General features: G+C 44.3%; 1 protein-coding gene across 3 annotated transcripts in view; it reads left to right on the forward strand.

Annotated features, from left to right (window-relative positions):
* The window catches only part of LOC124615853 (cytochrome P450 6k1-like), a 262,323-nt gene that overhangs the window by 205,053 nt on the left and 35,412 nt on the right, over window positions 1-21,858 (forward strand). For all 3 annotated transcript variants that reach the window (XM_047144009.1, XM_047144010.1, XM_047144012.1), the window contains 3 exons: window positions 8,919-9,148; window positions 15,433-15,671; window positions 20,334-20,596. In XM_047144009.1, coding sequence (XP_046999965.1) covers window positions 8,929-9,148; window positions 15,433-15,671; window positions 20,334-20,596 — 722 coding nt within the window. In that variant the 5' untranslated portion in view covers window positions 8,919-8,928. The remainder of the gene's footprint in view (window positions 1-8,918; window positions 9,149-15,432; window positions 15,672-20,333; window positions 20,597-21,858) is intronic.

Raw genomic sequence — 21,858 nt, forward strand, 5'->3', positions numbered from 1 at the left:
TGCACCTCGCTACAGAGTTGTTGAAGCCTAAACTGTTCTTCACACTTGGTTCCACTACATTTGAGGAGAACGTCGAACGAAGAGACCAGGGGGACTGCTTTAGGGTGGAGAGTCCAGTTTAGGACACTTTCCTCTATTCCCCGCTGTCTTCGCATTAAAATCATCTATGACTAATTTTGTATCGTACGAGGAGAACTCATCCCACAGTTGATCTAGTTCTTCATAAAAACCGTCTTTAACAACCTCTTCAGTGTCCTCAGTTGGTGCGTGTACATTAATTACTACTAGTCTATTCCACCTGCCGGACGACACTGTAACTGATGGTCGGTCACTAATGAACCTTATATCTCTGATTGCGTGAAGCACTTTTCTCTGTACTACGAAACCTGTTCCGAAACTGTGAGCTTCCGCACATCCATAGAAAAGCGTATAGTTCCCCCTCTTTATGCTACCTCCCACTGCCACCGAGTTTCTTGAATAGCTGTAATGTCTACATCGTATCTATCTAATTCGTCTAATAATGTCTGGAACGTTCCTAGCCTGTTCAAACTTTTAACGTTCCATGTTCCCAACCTGAAAGTTCCTTTCGGCCTGTATCTCTTCGAAGTAGGTTCCGCCCGGAGATCCGAATGGAAACCTAGTTTACCTCCGGAATATTTTACTTCAAAGGGATCCATGCCCATTAATGTTGCTGATTCTTGATGAATAGATTTGATAGTAAGAGAAGAAGAAACAGGGGTGGTTCATCACGCCATTGCCTGCTCCCCACCGGCTGTCCGCGACTACTTATTTTTTGTATTCGCAGCTACCCTTCATATCTGAAGGCCGTATCCCTTATCTGCAACCTGGGGACGCGCTGTGCTGTGGTGGTAGGGGCCCACGAGACAACAGAAATAACTGGTTCATACTTAGAGAAATTATATGATGTAACTTCCATTACGGAAGGGGTTTGGCGCGTAAGAAAAGGTGGAAGCGGCGGTCAATCTAGACGGCAAGAGAGTGAGCACGTTAGGCAGTCAGTGGCCAACACTTGCTTAGTTAACACTGCAGATGCCAAGTGAGGCGTTCTGAAACCAAATCTATGATGGAATAGCCTCGGATGTGGTTCCGGCTGTAAAATGGTGCTCCTGTATTTGGAATTGCTCTAAAAATGATTAACTCGACAGCAAGAAGAAATGAAATAGAGCATTAAACCGCCAGAGAAGAGACCAGATAGCCGCCACGTGCTTGCCACCGCTATTGTGCCATTGCTTCAACTACTTTGGAAAACAGATATGTATACCAGTATGAACCAGTCTGCTTGTGTGTGTTTTTGTAATAATAATTCAAGTGTTGCAAAATTTGTGTTTGACCTTTGAAGTTGTCCTTTTCATGGTACCAAGCAGGGTTCTATCCTGAAAGTGCTAAAGACCGAATATCCTGTTTGTGAAGAATAATTTGTCTTAATTTAAATGTGTCTAAGTTTCAGTGCTAAAGAGCATAAATGTTGCTATAGTGCGCGTCATTTACGATGGCGGCCGAGTTTAGGTTCGTTCTGTGCATCTGACGTCACAAAACACAGTCAGCCAATGAACAGAGAACGACGTTGCCAGAGTTCGACTGCGGTGCAGAGCAAGGACGAGTGTCTTCAGTTTTAGAAACGTTCAGTCATAAGTAAAGTAATTGAACAAAAAGCAATGTCTTGATAGCAGACTTTCTTTTATAGAAAGTTTGGAAAAAGAATTCTTTATACCAATTGCTTCACATTCTATTAATTAATTAAACCAAACAAGCAATAAGCCTCCTAATTCAGGCGATAGCATGAAAATGTGTTTGTATCATTCTCACGACCCGCTTTTTCGCAATAAATAACAGTGGTAATTGTTTATTTCCAATTGTACTTCGACGAAACGTCAGTAATTCATAGTTCTACCAACAGTGTTTGTCGGTACTTTGGATGTCCTCCAGGAGTAATGTTAAATGCCGAGCTGCGTTGGCATAATGGTTAAGGTGTTTGGCTGCTAACTGCAAGGCTCAAGGTTCAAAAATGGTTCAAATGGCTCTGAGCACTATGGGACTTAACATCTGTGGTCATCAGTCCCCTAGAACTTAGAACTACTTAAACCTAACTAACCTACGGACATCACACACATCCATGCCCGAGGCAGGTTCAAATGGTTCAAATGGCTCTGAGCACTATGGGACTCAACTTCTGAGGTCATTAGTCCCCTAGAACTTAGAACTAGTTAAACCTAACTAACCTAAGGACATCACAAACATCCATGCCCGAGGCAGGATTCGAACCTGCGACCGTAGCAGTCTTGCGGTTCCAGACTGCAGCGCCTTTAACCGCACGGCCACTTCGGCCGGCCCCGAGGCAGGATTCAAACCTGCGACTGTAGCAGTCGCGCGGTTCCGGACTGAGCACCTAGAACCGCTAGACCACCGCGGCCGGCAGTTAATTTGAATCTGGATTTTTTGCTCGAGAATCTGAAACATTACCATTGTGGAATGAATATGAAATGTGTTGTTTCAGTGTCATATTATTGGTTCAAATGGTTCAAATGGCTCTGAGCACTATGGGACTTAACATCTATGGTCATCAGTCCCCTAGAACGTAGAACTACTTAAACCTAACTAACCTAAGGACATCACACAACACCCAGCCATCACGAGGCAGAGAAAATCCCTGACCCCGCCGGGAATCGAACCCGGGAACCCAGGCTGATATTATTGCATTTGTAATGTGTATATGTGTGTTACTCAACACGAAACTAAGTGGCACCTGACAGGAGTTCAATTTTGTCTTTGGGAACAATTCTTGTGCTAAATTAGTTAAAGGTTGAAGTGTTGATTGTAGTTAACAGGAGTAAAGACTATTCTACATTTCTGTGATTGCTAACCTATGCTGTTGGTATCTACTGCTACTCACGGTGTAGTTCGTCTAGTTGTTGTAGGTGTTCATTCCAGTTTACTAAGAAAGAATTTATGGAAGTTACTTTTGCTAGAGTGTACACAAATCCGTTGAGAATAATGTTTGCACATTATTATGCCTAACTAGGCTGGCGACCGTTTCTCTTTTTTTTTTTTTTTTGTTTCATTTACGTAAATTTTCTCTACTTTCATTATTTTCTAAATTATAGTCTTACTGCTTTCTACTAATTACCACAATACGAAGTTAATGATCGATTCCCTCTATCCGTTAGGTTAAAGCACGGTCAAACTTTTCAAAATCCCTCCCAGACGGTAACGCTTACTGCATTTTAATGTCATATTTGGCATTATACATAGCGGCGGTAGCGATATACTTGGCTTTCCTGTGACAGGACTAGAAGTTGTGTTATTAGGAAACAGGTAGCAGCGCAAAGCCAGTAGCGTTATAAACTCTCTTCTGAGTGTAAACACTTCCGCTGGCCACCAAACTCCCCAGACGTGAACATTATTGAGCATATCTGTAATACCTTGCAACGTGCTTTTCAGAAGAGATCTCCATCCCCTCGTACTCTTACGGATTTATGGACAGCCCTGCAGGATTCATGGTGTCAATTCCCGCCAGCAATACTTCAGACATTAGTCGAGTCCATGCCACGTCATGTTTTGGGACTTCTGCGTGCTCGTGGGGGCCCTACAAGATATTAGGCAGGTGTACCAGTTTCCTTGCCTCTTAAGTGTACGTTGTTCACGAATTCCTTGAATCCTCATCCAGAACTCTTTGGCGAGTGAATACAACTTTATCCAACTCTTTCATATCACTGTTGACGTTTGTATGTAAGTGAACTATCAAAATGATGGCAAATCAACAATCTTCGGCAAGTTCGCCAGCGGAATGTGAAGTTTAAAATGTTGAATATGTTGCAGATATCAGTGAAAACATGAGTGAAGAAAGTGAACAGGAACTATACACGATTTCTCGAATTTATTCCGAGACAAATGCTTTGACCTACCAGCTCTCAGTGCATCGATTTCTTAAAGATCTCATTGAATCGGCAATGAATTTTATCAATAGGTTCGGATTATGCACCGGGAAACGACTTTTGGTAGATGTCGAAAAGGTTCTCCATGAAAATGAAACCAGTGCTATACCAGATTTTGTCGAAAGTAGCAATATCGCCGGCGATTCCAGTGCGTTAACGTCATTAGCTGCGAATTCAGGAAGAGAAGATGATGATTCAGCGTACGAACCAGAATCAAAGAGATGTAAGTCGTGAGAGCAAGTACCATCCTATGTAAAAATATCTGCTGTTAAATTGGTGAAACGACATCCAAATAGGGTAGTAGTTTGAAAATACTGCAGACCAAGGGGGCGACCTCAAGGGTTGAAGAGGTGAGAGGCAGCCATCCAAAACTTAGGATCCGAAACCGATAAATTAACTGCCATCGATAAATGGACGTTTGAAGGATTGAATGAAGTCAGAGAACGTGCAGAGCACGTAATAACAACAACTGTTTAGCAATGGGCGATAGCAGCAAGTATATAGTGTAAATCACAGAAGAGTGATTTTCATTTGACGGCATCATCATCATCGGCAAAGAGGTTGTAATGGTACTTGAATTACGTAACTATTACGGCACCTCGCTTAAACCTCTCGATACCAGCAATATTCTACTGTGTTTCTGTAAAATGGTTAACATATTCCTGTGACAACATTCACATTTGTTTTCATTAATGTAGAGGTACTTTGATACATCGATATGTTTATATTGCAGTGATATTATTCTTATGTGTATTGTTTCTTTTGTCACTATGATCTTTGACGTACTTGTAACTCTGATTTTTTGGCGCGTAAGCGGTTATTAGAGAGTTAAGTCTTGGTCGTCATGTTGAAAAGACGCAAATTGTAGTCAGTTTATGAAATGTGAACTTTAACAGTGAGGAAGATATTTTCAAGTATGTTTTATATTGTGAAGTGATATTGCAACAAAAGTAATAAAAAAGAAGTGTAACTTAAATTCGGAGTGCTGATTACTTTTTTACGTCACCATTGTCTTAACTTGCAAAAGTTTAATCTTCAAGAATGGTTTATGAAACACATCTATAGAACTTTTGAATATCGCATAATAACACCTAGGCCTCTTTGCATCCGAGCATGGAATCATCACTACCTAGATTTTCGACGATTGAGCCATGAGTTCACAATAAGACCAGCGTGGGAAACACGAAAAGATGAGTGCCTAGTTTATCCATTATTTCAAGAAATGACTTTATTAACTGTGCTCTAATGATACCTGCCACATAATATAACTTTGTTGTTGCCCGAAAATGCAATATTTAGCAGCGTGAGCAACACTACAATCATAATTAATTTTTGACCGTTGTTGTGGTAGGGTTGTTAGAAGGTTCAAAGCGAGATAGAGAATACGCCAACGCCACGTCACCAAATACCCTTCCAAGGCATAAGTGACATCGACTGAAAAACCACTTGAAGCTGCGGAGCTGTTTCAACGGCAGACCAAAGCCTTGACCGCAACCTATGACCGAGATTTTGTCACAACACAGACCGAGCAGGATGCCAATATCGTGTCGATATGAAACGTATGTTGACGCATCGAGGCGAGAAGAAAACGTTTGTTGCAGTTGGTAGTGTGCATAGCGTTAAACACCGGTACACTGCGCAGTATTCCATCACTGCATCCGGAAGACTGCTGCCCTCAGCGTTCTTGTGTTTGCAAGAACCCAATGGAAAATTCGGACCATGGGTCTGTCATGAAGCTAAAGCTCTTCAGAGGGAATTTGGTAACGTTTTCGTCACGTCCTCAGAATCAGGAAAGTTGACCTTCCAACTGCATCAACTATATGTGGATCATGTCGTGAAAGTTTATGTGCAACAAAGTAAATTTTGCCTGATACTCGATTCAAGGGGTGGCCAAACCGACATGAAGCGCTGTTGTAGGACTTTCATACTGATGACGCATCTTGAAAGTGATACCACCGAAATGTATTTCTCTTTGTCGCCTGTGTGACGTTTACTTCTGCTTACAGGTAAAGAATTTCTTCGAACGTCTTCAAAATCACACGACATCGCAGCAAAACAGAGAACTACAACGTAAGGCAGATGCTTGCAAAATTCACGAGTTGGTCCATAACCAGTTGTCCCGCCCGTCTTTCATGTTATGCTTTTATACGCTTGGTACGCAAGCAGACTGACATGTGATAGATCATAGACCTGCTGTTAGGAACTTGAAGGAGGTACGTATTCCACGAGCAATGTTCCGGAAACAGTCAGTGCTGTGAGATTTCGTTAGAGTGTTGCGTATGGTGCGGGGGGAGGGAGTAGGGAAATTATACTTTAACGTAACGTCGGCAACGCGGTCAGTAGAGACGGAGCAGAAGCTCGGATTATGGAAGGATGAGGAAGAAAACGTCCATGCGCTGTTCAAAGGAACCATCCCGCCATTTGGCTGGGGCGATTTAGGGAAATCACCAGGAACCTAAATCTGAATGGCCGGACGGGGATTTGAACCGTCGTCTTCCCTAATGCAGGCCCAGCGTGCTGACCACTGCGCCACCTCGCTCGGTCGCATGATGCGAGAAATACTTGTGTTTTCCTGTTTCTACGATAATTTTCACCGTGAACGCTCAAGAACAGACCATCAGTTAGGATTACGGAACAACATACTTGTGGTGTATTTTTCTACTATGTATCGCGATGAATCTAATCCCAAAGAAAGCAGGTTTTGACAGGTGTGAAAATTAACGAACTATCAGTTTAATAAGTCACGACTGCAAAATACTGACACGAAGTAATTACAGAGGAATGGAAAAACTGGTAAAGCCAACCTTGGGGAAGATCAGTTTGGAATCCGTAGAAATGTTGGAACACATGAAGCAATACTGACCCTACGACTTATCTTAGAAGATAGATTAAGGACAGGCAGACCTACGTTTCTAGCATTTGTAGACATGGAGAAAGCTATTGACAATGTTGACTGCAATACTTTCTTTCAAATTCTGAAGGTGGCAGGGGTCAAATACGGGGAGCGAAAAGCTATTTACAATTTGTACAGAAACCAGATGACAGTTATAAAGAGTCGAGGGGCATGAGAGGGCAGCAGTGGTTGGGAAGGGAGTGAGGCAGGGTTGTAGCCTATCCCAAATGTTATTCAATCTATATATTGAGTAAGCAATAAAGGAAAAAAAAGAAAAATTTGGATCAGGAATTAAAATCCGTGGAGAAGAAGTAAAAACTTTGAGGTTTGCCGATGACATTGTAATTCTGTCGAGACAGCAAAGGACCTGGAAGAGCAGTTGAACGGATAGGACAGTGTCTTGAAAGAAGGATGTAAGATGAACATCAACAAAAGCAAAACGAGGATAGTGGAATGAAGTGTGATTAAATCAGGTGATACGGAGGGAATTAATTTGGAAATGAGACACCTAAGGTAGTAGATGAGTTCTGCTATTTGGGGAGCAAAATAACTGATGATGGTCGAAGTAGAGAGGATATAAAATGTAGACTGGCAATGACAAGAAAATCGTTTCTGAAGAGGAGAAATTTGTTAACATCGAGTATAGATTTAAGTGACAGGAAGTCTCTTCTAAAAGTATTTATTTGGAATGTAGTCATGTATGGGAATGAAACATGGACGATAAATAGTTTAGACAAGAAGAGAATAGAAGCTTTCGAAATGTGGTGCTACAGAAGAATGCTGATGATCATATAACAAATGAGGTGGTACTGAACAGAATTGGAGAGAAGACGAATTTGTGGCACAACTTGACTAGAAGAAGGGATCGGTTGGTAGGACATGTTCTGAGGCTTCAAGGGATCCCCACGTTGGTATTGGAGGGCAGCGTGGAGGGTAAAAACGGTAGAGGGAGACCAAGAGATGAATACACTAAGGGAATTCAGAAGAATGTAGGGTGCAGTAGTTACTTGGAGATGAAGAAGCTTGCGCAGGACAGAGTAGCATGGAGAGCTGCATCAAACCAGGCTCTGAACTGAAGACCACAACAACAACAACAACATCGTGATGAAAATAACTGTCAATCATTATTTATAATTATGTTATTATTAATGACACTTCCAGATGTTTTATTTCAAAAAAGGCAAAGAAAAGTGTTCTAATTATCAGAATATTACAAGATACACAAAAAAAATCGAATGAAAAAACACACGACCAAGACCAGCCATTGGTAGTTTTGTGTTTTGACCGCTCCACCGCCGACCTCGCTCTGCTAGAGATGTCAAATGACGGGTACCCAAGGTACAGCATGAAAAGGTAAAAACATTAATAACTCGAACATTATGAACTTTGGACCAATACTGTATTAATAAAAATCTTTGTTTTTGGAGCATATTTCCGTAATCATCTATAGACTCGTTTTATTAAAAAATTAGGGAGTGTCTAGCGACACGTGTCCGTTTATTTTCAATATAGAATATCCTTGTAAACTTGATCAAAACCATGTTAGACCCTCTCATTGTCACCTCATGTTCCCCGGATGTTTCTTCAAATCATCAAACATAAGTATGCAAACAGCTTAACGCCGCGCTCTATGTCAGAACGAAAGAAATATTAACGTCCGTAGACCAGTATCTCTTACTAGTATTCAAGTTTGGTGTGTGGAGAATGATGGTTTTCTTTGACAACATTGCCAAATCTTTTGATTTCAGCAACGATTACACTGCATCTCAACGGTATGAATGACTCAGGGATGCTTTCAGATACTGAATCTTCAACGAAACTGTCTGGGAATCACAGTATTCCATGTAAGTGTTGCTAAAATGTTTGATCGTCTGCAGAGGATATCTCTCACGGCATGGGAATCAGGGTGCACTGTGGAGAGAAGGTGATGGGCTGAAAGAGAGATAGTGATAAAGAGGTAGGGAGTGGGGAAGGAGTAGAGGTCAGAGAGCGCCCATGCACTGTAGCAAGTGGTAATGAGAATCATGCAGCAGTTCGTGGCATTCACGCCAGGCCGTCTGCTCGTGTTTCAGGTCCACCAGCATGGGCTTGTACGCGGAATCGTGGTTCACCGAGCTGCTGGTCGTCGTGTCGCTGGCAGTAGTGGCAGTGTACGTGTGGTTCTCCCACTCGTACAAGTACTGGCAGAAGAAGGGGGTGCCTTACCTGGAACCTCAGTTCCCCTTTGGCAATGTATACGAAAGTTTTGTGGGCAAGCGGTCCATGCCAATGGATGTCACTGACGCATACCGGAAGCTGAAAGGTAAGTCAAAATGTAAACATCTCATAACAGACAATGGATGCAAAAAAAATCACTTTTATTAAAACATTACTGAGGCGGGCGCGGCTCGTGTTCATGCCGTTTATTTATTGTCACCTTGTCTTTGCGGTACTGTGCCCTCCTCCTTATTCGATTTACTGGCGTCACTAAGTTGCTGGTTTGCTTGCCCGTTGGTGGCAGCAGCAGCGCGTATCGACAGTGCACTGTCGTACTAACTCTGGAGCGACCGCTAGTTTTTCTGGGTCGTCGTCTGTCGGGAGTTCAGTCGGGGACGGAGCGCCAGTGAGGCGCGGGCAGCCAGTACTTGCCGACCGCTGGCCACACACATGAACTGTCCGACTGAAGGAGATTGGAGCCGGAACGACCCCTCGTTGGTCGCTCTGTTGGTCGTCTCATTGGCAGAAGTGTATTTGGTCTTTTGACCGTGTCTGGGCCTCGTCAGTTGGTCATCTGCATTCGGGAGGACGACGGTTCAATCCCGCGTCCGTCCATCCTGATTTAGGTTTCCGTGATTTCCCTAAATCGCTCCAGGCAAATGCCGGGATGGTTCCTTTCAAAGGGCACGGCCGACTTCCTTCCCCGTCCTTCCCTAATCCGATGAGACCGATGACCTCGCTGTCTGGTCTCCTTCCCCAAAACAAACCAAGCCAAGTTGGTCATCTTCCCGGACGTGGGTCGGTACCTTCCTTCTGCAGAGATGTAGTCGCCAATTGGCAAGAGTTACCTCTGCATGGTTGGGTCCGAGCCAGTGTGGCCGGGTCGCCGTGTCTCCGAGTTCCGAACGGACATCGAGTTGATTCGGGTTGGAGCTGCAGTGAGCTCCGAACAGCCAAGACTCGCCCGACCGTTGCCGACACTCATTACTTGAGTGGGGACGACCTTGGTTGGTCGTTCGGTCGGTCGTCTCATCCAACGACGTGTATTTGGTCGCCGACCGCTTATGGAACCTCTGTGTGTGTCGACTTGTGATTTCTCCTTGTTGTTCCACAGTGATTGGTTTTAGGATTGTTGGAGTCTTGGTGCAAATGTTTACGTGGAACTGCGTGTAGCTTCCGTGATTTCCGCTGAGGAAATGAATGCTGTCTGCGTACTGGAGTAGGTGGTCGGTCGGTTGCAACAGAGGGAATTGATTAGCTTGTTGGTTGATTCGTCAGCCGTCCCTAGGTCGCGCTGCCACCCGATTATTTAGTGTTACGCTTGGCTGCCTGCCTCACCTAAACTGTTGTTAGAGTTTCCTCCCCCAGGCCGACCCTTAGAACACTTCTGAGCACCGCTGTTCTGTTGTTTGTGATTGTGATTTCTTTTGGCGCAAGCACTGTGCCACGCCTTCAGCCGTGTATTAATTTTGTTTGTTCTATGTTCAGTACATGGCCTTCAGCCGAACCTTATGCGAAGTATTTTAAGATTTGGCCTTCAGCCGAGTTTATTTAAAATTCTTGTTTGCTCTGTATGTAGGCCTTCAGCAGCGTTTGTCTGTGGCTTTCAGCCGTAATGTGTAAATTCCCGTCTGTAAGGTTTGTCTTTAATTTTCTTGAATTCTTAAAATGGCCTTCAGCCGTACTGTGTAAATGCTTAACTTAAGGTTTGTCTTTAATTAATTTGAATAATTGTTTGGGCCTTCAGCCGTTAAGATATTTCAAGTTTTTTTAAGATGGTTTTCTGTTGTACTGTGTAAATGCTTGTCTTTAAAGGTTGCCTTTTATTATGTTGAAAAATTATTTGTCTTTCAGCAGAGGAATTAATTTAAATTTTCCTTAATATGGCTTTTAGCCGAAATTGGTAAATGCTTGCCTTTAAAGAATTTCCTTACTGATCTGAAATATTATTTGGGCCTTTAGCGAGAAGATATTTTAATTTTAGTTAAGTAAGGCCTGTAGCTATATGTCTAAATTCTTGTGCCCTAAAAGGAATTATTTAAGGATATTTTAATTATACTTAAGTAAGGCTTGCCCCCCCAGATTGGCCATGCGATCTAACGCACAGCTTTCCGGGCGGGAAGGAGCGCCTGGTCCCCGGCACGAATCCGCCCGGCGGACTTGTGTCGAGGTCCAGTGAACCGGCCAGTCTGTGGATGATTTTTAGGCGGTTTTCCATCTGCCTCGGCGAATGCGGACTGGTTCCCCTTATTCCGCCTCAGTTACACTTTGTCGGCGATTGCTGCACAAACAAGTTCTCCACGTACGCGTACACCACCATTACTCTGCCACGCAAACATAGGGGGTTGGTTGTTGGGGTTGTTTTGGGGAAGAAGATCAGACAGCGAGGTCATCGGTCTCATCGGATTAGGGAAGGATGGGGAAGGAAGTCGGCCGTGCCCTTTGAAAGGAACCATCCCGGCATTTGCCTGGAGCGATTTAGGGAAACCTTCCGGCTGTGAGCATTCCCTATTGTGAGGTAGACACAGATGGCGCTCTGTCAGCTATGCCACTACGCTATCTGTTGGCAGACGACCTTGAGATCATCGTCAGTACATCTATTATCCTCCAAGTGGCTTATGCCGTTATCGGACCAAATCGATGTCATCTTTCCAGGCGTAGATTTTTTTGCGGAAGTGTATTACTGAAAACCGTATCAAAATAGCTACAGTGGTTCAAATGGATTCAAGCACTATGGGACTTAACATCTGAGGTCATCAGTCCCCAAGACTTGTAACTACTTAAACCGAAGTAACCTAAGGACATCACACACACCCATGCCCGAAGCAGTATTCGAACCTGCGACCGTAGCAGCAGCGCGGTTCCGGACTGAAGCGCCAAAAACAGCTCGGTCACAGCGGCCGGCACCTACAGTGGTTCCTGACTATCCTTCGCATACAGACGAAAACATTCGGCGGTGTACTTTGTAATATGTAAAGATTCTGGTTAATGTACGCTGCTATCTGAAGTTGCGATGGCTTTTAGTTATCGAGTTACTGCTTTATTTCTTCTCCCTGAACTTTAACCCTTTCATTACCAACGGGAAATACATGTCCCACGATAGTCTTTCAAAGAACTGATAGGAATTAGTTGCTTGTTATTGCTGTGCATCAGTGTCCTACTGATGAAGGGAAACCTACAAATTCTTATCGGGATTCTTATAGTTACAGATTGTACCTGTAGGTTGTGATGTCCTCAACTTTCATTGTTTACCCTGGTCACCGTATCGTCACATCGAAATAATTCGCACCTGCAGATATGTAACCCAGTTACCAGATTCGTGCCTTCCCGTACACATCGTGTTAACGACTTGCACCCACGAACTGACGCTTGTCACCCCACAAACGAAGCCCATATTGAGCACCCGTAGTGTGAGTTACAAATTTAGAGAGATGTTCTGTTTACGGATGGGTGTCTGTTCCCGGTATGTCTTGTACTTTTTGCGCAGTTGTCTTCAGAAAATCTGGAGGTACTTATGAAGAATCGTGGATATCCTATCCTCCACTCCCAAAACCCTTGGAAAACGAAACGGCGAGAAATATTCTTTTCATGCTGTTACTTCTGACTAATACATTAATTTAAATAACCATACATTAATGGTTCAAAAATGGTCCAAATCGCTCTGAGCACTATGGGACTCAACATCTGAGGTCATCAGTCCCCTAGAACTTAGAACTACTTAAACCTAAGTAACCTAAGGACATCACACACATCCATGCCCGAGGCAGGATTCGAACCTACGACCGTAGTGGGCACGCGGTTCCAAACTGAAGCGCCTAGAACCGCACGGCCACACCGGCCGGCATACATTAATGTGATGGACATGAAATTACTGGTCTAAATTACTCCTTGGTCTCATTTACTGCCGGCTGCTAGAGCCGAGCGGTTCTAGGCGCTTCAGCTCGGAACTGCGCTGCTGCTGCGGTTGCAGGTTCGAATCCTACCTCGGGCATGGATGTGTGCGATGTCCTTAGGTTAGTTAGGTTTAAGTAGTCTAGGGGACTGATGACCTCAGATCTTAAGTCTCATAGTGCTTAGAGCCATTTGAACCATTTTTTTTCTCCTTTACTGCTTGCTGAATGTGAGGATTGAATAACATCCGAGATAGGCTACGCCAGCGACTTTTTCTCACTGTCTTCCCAATTACTACTTCCCTTTCATGTCCTTCGGCTCTTATACACTGAAGCGCAAAAGAAACTGGTGTAGCCACGCGTATTCAAATACAGAGATACGTGTATGTAAACAGGCAGAATGCGGTGCTACAGTCGACAACGCCTATATAAGACAATGTCTGGCGCAGTTGTTAGATGGTTACTGCTGCTACAATGGCAGGTTATCAAGATGTGAGTGAGTTTGTGTTGTGTACATAATTCCGCGTAGTCAGCGCGTACACAACTGTCCCACTAGAGTGCGCCCCGCTAAGCACAACAGCGCAGGCGCAGCGCTCGTCCGTCTCCGCACTACAAGATGGCGCTGTCTTAGAGTCGGACCAAATTCTGCTTCCGCCGATCCGCGTATTAATATGTCACGCAGCCATTGAGATTGCTGCTAACGTAGAACCTTTTCTCCTCGTGGATCACACGCGCGCGGTGATACCTGAACGCTCGAGGTATTATAACGAGTATGCAGACATCCGATTAGTCAGTCTGCATTAGTCTGCAGTCAAGTTTCAGTCTGCGCCTAATAAGATTACCATATTCCTGTACATAGCCATGAAGATAAATGTATAGACACTTTGTCAAGTATCAGAGATATGTGAGAATAAGATTAACGTACCAAGACCAAAGGAACTTCAGATTGTCAATTGTAAACAGCATCCAGAATCAAGTTAAGTAATTTCTATGCTTTTTATTATTTTAATAAATGTGTGTGAAAATTAATCAAGTTCTGTTTGAAGTTGGTCACCGTCAATCTGCTACTCTAAGCGTGCAAGTGGCATTTCTATCGTCTGACCTAACGGCAGAAGATAAACACGCCACGATAAGACCACGAGACATATTGCTGACACTCGCCTACTTCGTTAGAGCGACAAGTCAAATAATCTGATGGTGTGTGTACCGAAGGTCTTACAGTATGCACACCACATATTGACATTGGTTTTATAGTCTGCGCACGAGCAATGGGACAAAGTATCTCCGAGGTAGCGATGAAATGAGGATTTCCCCGTACGACTATTTCGCGAGTGTACCGTGAATATTGGGAATCCGATAAAACATCAAATCTCCGACATCGCTACGGTCGAAAAAAAGTCTTGAATGAACGGCACTAAAGACGACTGAAAAGAATCGTTCAACGTGAAAGAAGTGTAATCCTTCCACAAATTGCTGCAGATTTCAATGCTGGGCCATCAATAAGTTTCAGCGTGCGAACCATTCTACGAAACATCATCGATATGGGCTTTCGCAGCCGAAGGCCCACTCATGTAACTGTGATGACTGCACGGTAGAAAGCTTTACGCCTCGCCTGGGCCCGTCAACACCGACATTGGATTGTTGATGACTGGAAACATGTTGCGTAGTCGGACGAGTCTCGTTTCAAATTGTATCGAGTGCGTAGACGTGGACGGGCATGGAGACAAACTGATGAATCCATGCACCCTGCCTGTCAGCAGGGGACTGTTCAAGCTGGTCGAGGCTCTGTAGTGGTGTGCGGCGTGTGCTGTTGGAGTGATATGGGACCCCTAATTCGTCTAGATACGACTCTGACATGTGACACGCACGTAAGCATCCTGTCTGATCATCTGCATGCATTCATGTCCATTGTGCACTCCGACGGACTTGGGAAATTCCAGCAGTACAATGCAACACCCCATACATCGAGAATTGCTACAGAATGGCCTCAGGAACACTCTTCTGCGTTTAAACACTTCCGCTGTGCACCATACTTCCCGGACATGAAAATTATTCAGCATATCTTGGATGCCTTGCGTGTTCAGAAGGGATCTCCTACCCCCTCCCCCCTCCTCCCCCGCCACCCTCGTACTCTTAGGGATTTATGGCCAGCCATGCAGGATTCATGGTGTCAGTTCCCTCCAGCACTACCTCAGGCATTAGTCGAGTCCATGCCACATCATTTTGTGGCGCTTCTGCGTGCTCGCGGGGGCCCATACACGATATTAGGCAGGTGTGCCAGTTTCTTTGGCTCTTCAGCGTAGCAGTGGCCTGGTTTCTGTGGAAGCTGTGTACAACCTTTCGCTTCCTGTATTTTATACTCAACACCGTCAATGTTTAAAAGAGCGAATTTCAGTTTCAATAATTGGTACTTTATTAAACTCCGCTGGTATTAAATTTTGAATGGATCACGCAATAAATATGAGAGAGGTACTTCTAAAAATGAGTTCATTTGTTCTAGGGAATCGTTTCGGCGGAATGTACTTCTTCAACCGGCCGAATCTGGTGATAGTGGATCCCGATCTGATCCGCACCATCCTGGTTAAGGACTTCTGGAAGTTCCAGGATAGAGGTATACAGGTGGACGAGTCGGAGCCTCTGTCGAGGCACCTTTTCTTCCTCGGTGGCAACAAGTGGCGGAGGCTGCGCGTTAAGCTGACACCGACCTTCACGTCTGGGAAGATGAGGATGATGTTCCAGGTGAGCTGACCGACTTACTCACCGCAAAAGCACATCCAAAGCACTGTCCACTCTGCCTCAGGGATAACAGCTCACTTTTACACAGCAGACAGAAGTTAATTGAAATTTGGTCACAGTATGCAATTTTTATTAATGATAGTTCCAATGAATTTCTGCCTGTTGTCCGAAACACGTGTATTAACGCTTATACAAGGGTCACTCCAAAAGAAATGCACACTATTTTTGTAAAAATACTGTTTTCATTCTGCATGTGTGAAAGTTTTACAGGATGAACATACATCCTTCCCGCTTGTTTTCAAACTTAGTTCAACCTGTTCCCGTGAGTGGCGCCGTCACAGCATGTCTTCAAGATGGCTGCTAGATTTGACGTTCGTCAGAAGCAACGTGTTGTCATAGAATTCCTGTGCTGTGAAAACGAGACAGCGGGAAACATCCACAAGAGGTTTAAAAAGGTATATGGAGATGCTGCTGTCGATCGCAGTACAGTTAGTCGGTGGGCAAGCAGGTTACGTGATGAAAGCGGGCACGGCTATATTGAGGATTGTCCTCGCAGCGGCAGGCCTCGTACTGCACACACTCCAGACAATGTGTAGAGAGTTAACGAATTGGTGACTGCTGACAGACGCATCAAAGTGAACGAATTGTCACGCTACGTTGGGATAGGGGAAGGAAGTGTTTGTAGAATACTGAAAGTGTTGGCGTTAAAAAAAGGTTTGTGCCAGATGGGTTCCCAGGATGTTGACAGTGGCTCACAAAGAAACAAGAAAAACGGTATGCAGAGAACTTTTGGAACAGTACGAGAATGGTGGAGACTGAAGAATTGTGAGAGGTGATGAAACAAGGCTCCATAATTTTTCACCAGAGACGAAGAGGCAATCAATGGAGTGGAATCATGCAAATTCACCCAAGGAAAAAAATTCAAAACCACACCTTCTGCTGGAAAAGTTATGGCTCTCGCTTGTGGACATCATGCTAAGTGGAACCACCATAAATTCTTATGCATATGTGACAACACTGAAGAAACTTCAAGCTCGACTGAGACGTGTTCGACCACATCGGCAAAAGTAGGATGTTTTGCTGTTGCACGACAATGCACGGCCTCATGTCAGTCAAAAAACCATGGAAGCGACCACAGAACTCGGATGGACAACACTGAAACACCCGCCTTACAGTCATGACCTGGCTCCATGTGACTATCACCTCTTTGGGAAACTGAAAGACTCTCTTCGTGGATCAAGGTTTGAAGATGATGACTCCGCTGTGCACGCTGCCAAACAGTGGCTCCAACAGGTTGGTCCAGAATTTTTCCGTGCGGGTATACAGGCGCTGGTTCCAAGATGGCGTAAGGCAGTTGAGAGGGATGCAAATTGTGTGGAGAAATGAAAATATTGTTCCTAAAGGATGTATCTACACACTGTAAACCTTTCAAACATGTAGAATAAAAGATGGATTTAAAAAAAATAGTGTGCATTTCTTTTGGAGTGACGCTCGTATTAGCTCAAAAACATACCAGACTTCTAAGATAACTGTAAAGAATTTATGACGAATAGGTCTTGCGAGCGCGACGTTTATGTAAATGACTTTGGACAGAATGATGGCTAAGCTGTGAGCAGCAGTTGATGAAGCTTCGCCTTTAGTTATGCCGCCGTAAGGTGAAATATTAGCTTTAGGGCGATTTGTCGTTGTGGTCTTGAGTTCTAAACCTGGTTTGTTGCAACTCTCCATACTGGTCTACCCCGAGCAAATGTCTTCATCTCGCCAAACTTGTCACGCCCTACATCAGTTTGCACCTGCTTTTTGTATTCAAGCTTCGGTACCTCTGCACTTTCTTTCAGGGTGTGTCCTTTTAAACTATATCTTCTTTTATTCAATTTGTGCCACAAATTAATTTTTCACCAGTTCGATTCAATACCTTTTGGCCAAAAATGGCTCTGAGCACTATGGGACTCAACTGCTGAGGTCATTAGTCCCCTAGAACTTAGAACTAGTTAAACCTAACTAACCTAAGGACATCACAAACATCCATGCCCGAGGCAGGATTCGAACCTGCGACCGTAGCGGTCTTGCGGTTCCAGACTGCAGCGCCTTTAACCGCACGGCCACTTCGGCCGGCCAATACCTTTTCTTTAATTATTCGATCCCCCAATCTAATTTTCAATCTTCTTCTCTAGCACCACATTTCAAAAACTTTTGCTGTCAGAAGCACTTATCATTCACGTTTCACTTCGGAACACCGCTACAATCCAGACAAATACCTTCAGAAACGAGTGCCTAACACTTAAATTTTTATTCGGTATTAACAAATTTCTATTTTTGAGAAACGCTTTTCTTGCTATTGCCACTCTGCGTTTTACATCTTCTCTATTTCGGCCATTATCAGTTATTTTACTTCCCAAACAGCAAAATCTTTTTATGAAAGATTTTGAAGATATCGCACTCAGGACTTCGTCTCTTCAACCTACATGTTTTTGGAGATACGTGCATCATATTTTCATTGTTTGGCCACATGGAATCGAAGCTCTTAATCGGTTTTTAGGTCATTTTAACTGTCTTCATCCAAGCATCAAATTTTCGATGCCAATTGAAAAAAGATGGCAAATTACCTTCTTTGGATGTTATGGTACATAAAAAAGAAAATGGTACCTTGGGACATGGCGTATACTATAAACCCTCACATACGGACCACTATCTTCATTCTGCGAGCTGTCATCCACCACATCAGCGCATGGGAGTTCTACATACAATGGTCAGGAGAGCTGAAGCCATTTCTGATTCCGAAAATTTGACGCAGAAACTGGATCATCTTAAGGCTGTCTTCAAGCTCAACGGATATACCGATCATCAATTTAATCATGCTTTTCAGTTTGGACCATGAAGTGAACCAGCGCCGGATACTAGTAAAACAGTTGCTTTCCTACCTTTCGCTGGAAGTATTTCTTCAAAAATTTCTAGAATTCTCAGGAAATATGATATTAATAGTGTTCTTTTGCCTTTGACCAAGACTAGAGCCCTGTTTGGATCTGTTAAAGGTGATTTGGGATTGAGAAAGCCTGGAGTTCATAAAATTCCCTGTCATTGTGGAAAGGTCTATATTGGACAGACCATCCGCACTGTTCACGACCGACGTGTGGACCATCAGCGTCACATACGTTTGCTTCAGCCTGAAAAATCTGCCGTCGTCGAACATTGTCTCAACGAAGGGCATAGCATGTCGTTTAAAGAGACGCAAATTGTTGCTCCGGCTCCTCGTTACAGGGATGTGTGCTCAAGGAATCCATCGAAATACGATAATCTGATGACAGTATTAATAGAGATAAAGGTTTTCCTTTAAGCAAGACATGGAACTCTATTTTATCTGATACAAAACTGCAACGGTCTGGTTATCGGCCCGCTACATCTTAATTTGCGATTTATCACTTTCGCCAGTTTCTACCGCCGGCGGCGCTGCAATTCTTCGCTTCGGAGGGGGCAGCTCTCCTTCTTCTCGCGCAGGCGCAGTAGACTGGATTGGGGGTATAAAGGAGCCGCCGTTTGTGATGCAGTTCCAGCGTGATTGAGTACATAGCGATCGCACGAGAAGATGGCGGCCAGATAGATGGCTGAAATACTTTGCATTGAAGACAATCATATCCGGCAGCATTTCCGTGAGGAGCATAAACATATGAGACCCTGGGAATATGTACGGAATCATTGTACTCTGCTCTTCAACCCGTAGGTTGCACCTGACGACGCGGCTTTAGGCCTCGAAACCTATTATGTTTCAATAAAGAATAATTTTACTAGCTGTCAGTATCATACAAAAGCCATTGACCATATCAGCTAAAGACGCTTGGGGAGTCGGAACGTGATTAGTTTGACAGGGCACTGAATGACTGGAGCACAAACAATCTTGAGAAATTGCTAATGCATCTTCAGAGTTACTGACATCTGTAATAGATATAGGAACTAGAATATTCTTTGAAATTGTGTCTGATTAGGTCTTTGTATTGTATTGTATGTTAACCGGGGACCTAGAAACGACGGAGAGGCTCCGTCCCCGCCGCAGCCGCAGTGGTTCACAACCTCACGACGACTACCGCAGTCCACTTCACCACCCCACACTGAACCCAGGGTTATTGTGCGGTTCGGTCCCCGGTGGACCCCCCAGGGAACGTTTCACACTAGATGAGTGTAACCCCTATGTTTGCGTGGTAAAGTAATGGTGGTGGACGCGTACGTGGAGAACTTGTTTGCGCAGCAATCGCCGACATAGTGTAACTGAGGCGGAATAAGGGGAACCAACTTGCATTCGCCGAGGCAGATGGAAAACCGCCTAAAAACCATCCACAGACTGGCCGGTTCAGCGGACCTCGACACAAATCCGCCGGGCAGATTCGTGCCGGAGACCAGGCGCACCTTCCCGCCAGGAAAGCCGTGCCTTAGACCGCAAGACCAATCGGACGGGCTGATTAGGTCCTTACTTACTATTAACACTTGTGACCACACTATCGTATGTCTCAATACAGATAACAGCAGTGGCTTCCTCTTGCTAATCTACCTACTTAGACGGACAGCTTATTTAGAAATCGATCACTATATCCCTGTTATTAAGCTGAAATTGCAGTCTATGATAAGGCTCCCTAGCAGTCGAGACACTAGAGCTGTATTGTGTTTCGTTTCCAGACTATGGTGGACTGTGGCCGTGAGATGGCGGACATTCTGGAGGAGCCTGCGTCACGGGGAGAGGTGATGGAGATGCGAGAGATAGGCGCGCGCTACGCCACGGACATCATCGCGTCCGTCGCCTTCGGCATCGAGGTAAACTGCCAGCGGAACCCGGAGGCCGCCTTCAGGCAGTGGGGGCGCAAGATCTTCCAGCCGAGTCTCCAGGCCACCATTACCACAGTCGTCAACGCTATAAATCCCTGGCTAATTTCGTTTTTAAGGTAAGTACGCGACGGACAGAAGTCTCTCATGTCACATATTCGCGTATTACAGAACTATCAGTCTAACAAATCACGAATTATTTCCTCAAGAACGGAAAGAGCAGCCTGACCGGGAAGATAGAGTTGCGTGCCGGAGAAATTTATAAAATCGCAAGGCAATACTGACCTAACGGCTTATTTTGTAAGGAAACCTTTGAGCTCGAGGCCATAAAAGGCCAATGATGTTTACGGTATTCGACCACCCCAAATATTGCCTACCATGCAACCATAATATTGGTTGCTAATGGCAACAGGAGGCGAGACAGGAGTTATCCAACGGTTGAACTGCTTCGACGACGAGTAACTCGCAAAAGTGCTACGGTGCCAGTGGTGTTGATACAAAGCAGAACGATGGCAACAATAAACAATGTAAGCATTGCATTATATCTGTAACAGTTGCCGAAGTTGACATTTCGTCAGAAAGGAACCCAGGGAGTTTCGCAGATTGAGAAAGAAATGGCACATGAAATATTAGCGTTTCTGCAAGATGAGTCAGTGGAATGTGTGGTGCCGTATACGCTCCATTGTGCGGACGGTGTACATGAGGGGTATATTGACGATGACATGTGCTTCACAAGTGACAGCGATATTGAAACAGGTGTAGTCATGGGTCATCATCGATAACGGACAGGGAGCCACAAACCCCCTCTCCAGTGAAACATAGTAAAGAAGAATACTTGTCCAAGGAGAGGGTACTTAACACAATTACGTACCTGGAAGACCATCCGCAGCGTTATAATCAAAAAAATTATGAACGAATTTCGAATAAGTCGTCAGCAATATGACCGTGTAATATATAAGAATAGCTACGGATATTCAGTGGAGGACAAGGCATACTTGTTACAAAAACTGGTGTTTCAGCGTTTCAAGGATTCTTTACACAATTTACAGAATCCGCATGATAGTTATTCACATCAAATAGCGCCCCACATAGATTGCAGTGATTTCAAGGGAACCAGTGGATAATTGCATTACTTCAGCAAGTGCTACAGATTTGGAAGACGTAAGATAACGAAATTCCAAAGAAAGTGCCAACTAGACGATGCACAGCAAACTGCGGAATCGGCCCTAAAATTTACAGAGAAAATAAACAAACGTATCCCTCCGTTCGACAAGGAATTTGTTTCCAACTCCGACCAGTTAGCCTTTCAAGGGGAAATACATTTGAAAGGAACCCTGGCAATCAGAAGTAGCAAGAGAACTGGATCAATATCAACTAACAC

Source organism: Schistocerca americana, chromosome 5 (assembly GCF_021461395.2).
Source record: "Schistocerca americana isolate TAMUIC-IGC-003095 chromosome 5, iqSchAmer2.1, whole genome shotgun sequence".
In the NCBI taxonomy this organism is placed as follows: domain Eukaryota; kingdom Metazoa; phylum Arthropoda; class Insecta; order Orthoptera; family Acrididae; genus Schistocerca; species Schistocerca americana.